At 35.2% G+C, this 3,950-nt stretch overlaps 1 protein-coding gene across 2 annotated transcripts in view; it reads left to right on the top strand.

The window, feature by feature from the left end:
- The window catches only part of LOC106528494 (phosphatidylinositol transfer protein alpha isoform), a 25,925-nt gene extending 22,378 nt beyond the window's left edge, over window positions 1-3,547 (top strand). For both annotated transcript variants that reach the window (XM_014023677.1, XM_014023678.1), the window contains 2 exons: window positions 3,294-3,352; window positions 3,428-3,547. In XM_014023677.1, coding sequence (XP_013879131.1) covers window positions 3,294-3,338 — 45 coding nt within the window. In that variant the 3' untranslated portion in view covers window positions 3,339-3,352; window positions 3,428-3,547. The remainder of the gene's footprint in view (window positions 1-3,293; window positions 3,353-3,427) is intronic.
- Window positions 3,548-3,950: the final 403 nt, after the last annotated feature.

Here is a 3,950-nt window from a genome sequence, read left to right as displayed (position 1 = left end):
GCCAATCACCTGACCTGAATCCAACAGAAAATCTATGGAAAGAACTAAAGATCAGAGTTCATAGAATATTTTTTTCCCTGTGCCATTCCACATTATTACAAATAACTTTATTTCTGGACATTTATGGTTTGATTTCTTTGTATGTATGGATCACTTGGGTTGTTACCACATCTGGTGAAAATTTCATGTCATTAGCACCTCTAGTAATATATTTACTGAGAAAAATGATGACGTGTTCAATACTTATTTTACACGCTGTATTTTTATATGCTCTGATTGTGGTTTATTGTGACGTTTTATTGTGAAGCACTTAGTGGCTGCTTGACTGGAAGGCGCTATACAAATAAAGTTAGGGTAAAAGGTACAGATTAGAAAGGCAGTGGGGAAAAGAAGACATATACTGCATCTGATATCGTTATCGCAATAATTACAGTTATTTTCTAATATACCTATGACTGCACTTTCATCTCTTGTGATACGGTGAAATAAATATTCTTGAGGTATATTTTTCTCTTGTTTTTACAGAAACTCTTATCTAACATGGAAGATTTCTTGTTTTAAGAGTGTTTTATAAACTTGTCTATACATGCACAAATACAACCTAAATTACCTAAAAGGTATAATATGACAGAAGTAAAGTGGCATAAAAGGACTTTTATGCAACTTCACAAAATTCAGTGTCAGCACAATGATGCTGAAGATTTTAACCTGTAAAACTTCAGATTGTATACTTCAGCCATCATCTACTTTCACTGATTGTACCATTACAAAAGATCTGTAAGTGTGTATTCACACCTGACACATTTGGTCCGCTTTAAACGGACCAGAGTTTGTTTCCCCCGTTGGTCCGGACCTTTTATGTAGGTGTGAATACACTCATGGAGACCAAACAACCGGGCTGAATCCCATTTTTGATATGGTCTCAGTCCGTTTCCAGTCCGTTTCACTGGTGTGGTTTATTTCTGGTGTGAATACAGACCAGCCTCAAAACGAACCAACAACAGGAAACACATGCCTTTTTGGACTCATGAGCCACCGTTGCAAAGCAGTAGGGTTTTTTATAAAAATTTCAAAGTTGTTTAGAGCTGTTTTTTCCCCTAAATTTAAAGGCTCTATGTACCGAATCCAACAAAAGGGATCCCTGATTAGTTGTAACATTCGACTTTATTTGATAAACATATATTTTAACTGTAAAATAAAGAATGTAAAAATACTGTAGGCTGTTTRGTTTTGTAAATTTTTAAAAATATATTTTAACACAGACAGAGCCATTTTATTTACACACAAAGCATTCTGGGTAAATGATGACGTGGATAGGTCCTCGGTGCGAGGCTGCTAGTGAGCTATATCCACCCTGAAGGTTAATCTTGGACAATATCTGATGATCGACTCTTTTAAATGAAACCAGAGAGCGTTGACAGAGAGGAGAAGGTAGAAATGACTCAGCCTGGAACTGAAAATATGGATGGAGGACAACAGAGCTGCTTCATGGAAGAAGAACCTCAGTTTAGTCTGTTAGCCTTTGCGCTAGCGCCAATGCTATATTGTCATATACAGTATATATTAGCTTGGTGCTAGCGCAACAAAAAAGCTAAACTGAGGTCCTCCATCCATATTCAGTTCCAGGCTGAGTCATTTCTACCTTCTCCTCTCTGTCAACGCTCTCTGGTTTCATTTAAAAGAGTCGATCATCAGATATTGTCCAAGATTAACCTTCAGGGTGGATATAGCTCGCTAGCAGCCTCACACCGAGGACCAATCCACGTCATCATTTACCCAGAATGCTTTGTGTGTAAATAAAACTGCCCCGTCTGTGTAATATATTTTTAAACTTTTAGTTTAAAAATGATAAAAACTAAACATCCTACAGTACTTTTTACAGTCTTTATTTTACAGTTGAAATATATATTTATTAAATAATTCTAATGTTGCAACTAACCAGGGATCCCTTTAAAATTGGACCACCCATTAGGGAGAGGTCATCAAACTGAAAATTAGGAAGCAAGTCTGGCATTACGCTACTTGCATAACGCCATTTAAAAAAAAAAACTGCAGAGCCCCGCAGATATAGAGCGCTCTACTATGTCTCAACAGTTTTTTAAAACAAAGCAGAAAACAAACGTACATTGAACAAAAATATAAACTCGTGTGTTTTTGCTCCATTTGTTCAAAGACACACCTGTAATAACCATGCTGTCTAATCAGCATCGTGATACGCCACAGCTGTGAGGTGGGACGGATTCTCTCTGCAAAGAAGTGCTCACTATTATCTTTACACACACTCCTGAACAATGTTTGAATGAAGGTTTATTGTGTACAAAGAGTCTTAGATCTTTGAGCTCAGCTCATGGAAAATGGGAGTAAAAACCAAAGTGTTACATTTTTTATTCAGTGTACGTAAAACATTTGGATAGATTTTAAAATGATACGGGGGCTCTGTGTTCAGATACCTGTTTATACCAGGTCTGAATGAGGTCTTGATAAAAACAAAAAGATGTTTTGTCATTACTTATATACTGAGACTACGCCTGGCAGGAGCAGTCTGTTAACTTACCTGTTAGACAGTGGTGAAGTATGTCCATCGTAACTGGACCTTATCTACCACCTCCCCCTTCACACACATATAGAGTCTCTCTTTTTTTGAAAAAAAATTATACATTTTCGGTTAAAACTGAACAATTTATAAAACAAAACAAAAAAATGAATTTACAAGAAAATGAAAGGAAGCAGAAAGAAGAAATAAATCTTATATAATCTGCTCCTTTTTAAACAAAAACAAACCATAAAAAATAAAATACATTAAAACATAATAATCTCTAAATAACAGAACTAACCAAAACTGGCTCCATATCAAGACAACCAATCCTATAAGGATAAATTAAACCGTTTCATATTTTTTCAGTAAATTAATTTTTTTCTTTTTCTTAAAAACATTGAGGAAGCATTTTTACAATCGTTATCCAAAACATTCCACAGTTTTACTCCGTGAACAGACAGACGTACATCTTTCTTTAAGCTGCAACACTCAAACAATTTTGTGTCAAACTGACGGCACAGCCTGCTGATGTTTCTACACAGAGAGCAGTGAATTTCCTCTAACACATCTTGTTTTCATCAGATACAAAGGTTCAACAGGAAGTAAAAGTATTCCAGTATTACTACTTGTTACCTGTATTTTTAATCCTAGTATTGGAGTGAGAAAATGTTTTTTTTATTGATCGCTGCTGCTGTTTTTAAAATTAGTGCATTTTGAATGTGCACACTTCTTACTGACGTGTTTCTCCATGTTCCAGATGAGGAAGAATGATCAGATTAAAGGGATGTCTGCTGATGAGTGAAGAGTGATGATGTGGTGAGTATTGTAATGTTGTTTTTATTCATTCAAAAATAACTTTTGTTCATTGTACCTCTTTTTCCCCTCGTTTAGACCCATCTGATGCTGGACGACAGGCTCCGACTCCTCATCAGGCTGCATCTCCAACAGCTTCTTAGGCATAATCAAGAATACCTTCCTTACATCTTAATAAAGATTTGCTCTTAATAAGAGTTTGATGTTGTCAAGCAATTGTGCATATTTATATGTACCGCATTAAATAGCTGTTTTTGCAGGGTTTTTGAAGATGCAAGATCTTTTAGAATTAAATATTCTTGTTTATGCCTATTGTCCAATATCAGGGGAGGTGTGTGGGTTATCTCTAAAAGAACATTTCCAGTTACTGTACTTTTTTTTTCACTTTCATTTAGTTTCTCTTTTTGCTTTGTTTTCCATTTCTCAGTGAATGATTTACAACCACGTCAAGGAAAAATTTTTATCTGTTCTGTATGTGAAAATCTTAAGAGTTTAAATGATTTTTTTGTTTTGTTTTGTTACCACATGCTGTTATTTCTGTTGAGTCAAAGTGATTTTTTTAATTTTATTTATTCATCATGACAGCTTGAGGCAGTAAAAC

Source organism: Austrofundulus limnaeus, unplaced genomic scaffold (assembly GCF_001266775.1).
Source record: "Austrofundulus limnaeus strain Quisiro unplaced genomic scaffold, Austrofundulus_limnaeus-1.0 Scaffold385, whole genome shotgun sequence".
NCBI lineage: Eukaryota > Metazoa > Chordata > Actinopteri > Cyprinodontiformes > Rivulidae > Austrofundulus > Austrofundulus limnaeus.
The sequence above is the reverse complement of the archived record's forward strand: the minus strand, read 5'-3'. Positions and strand labels throughout refer to the sequence as shown.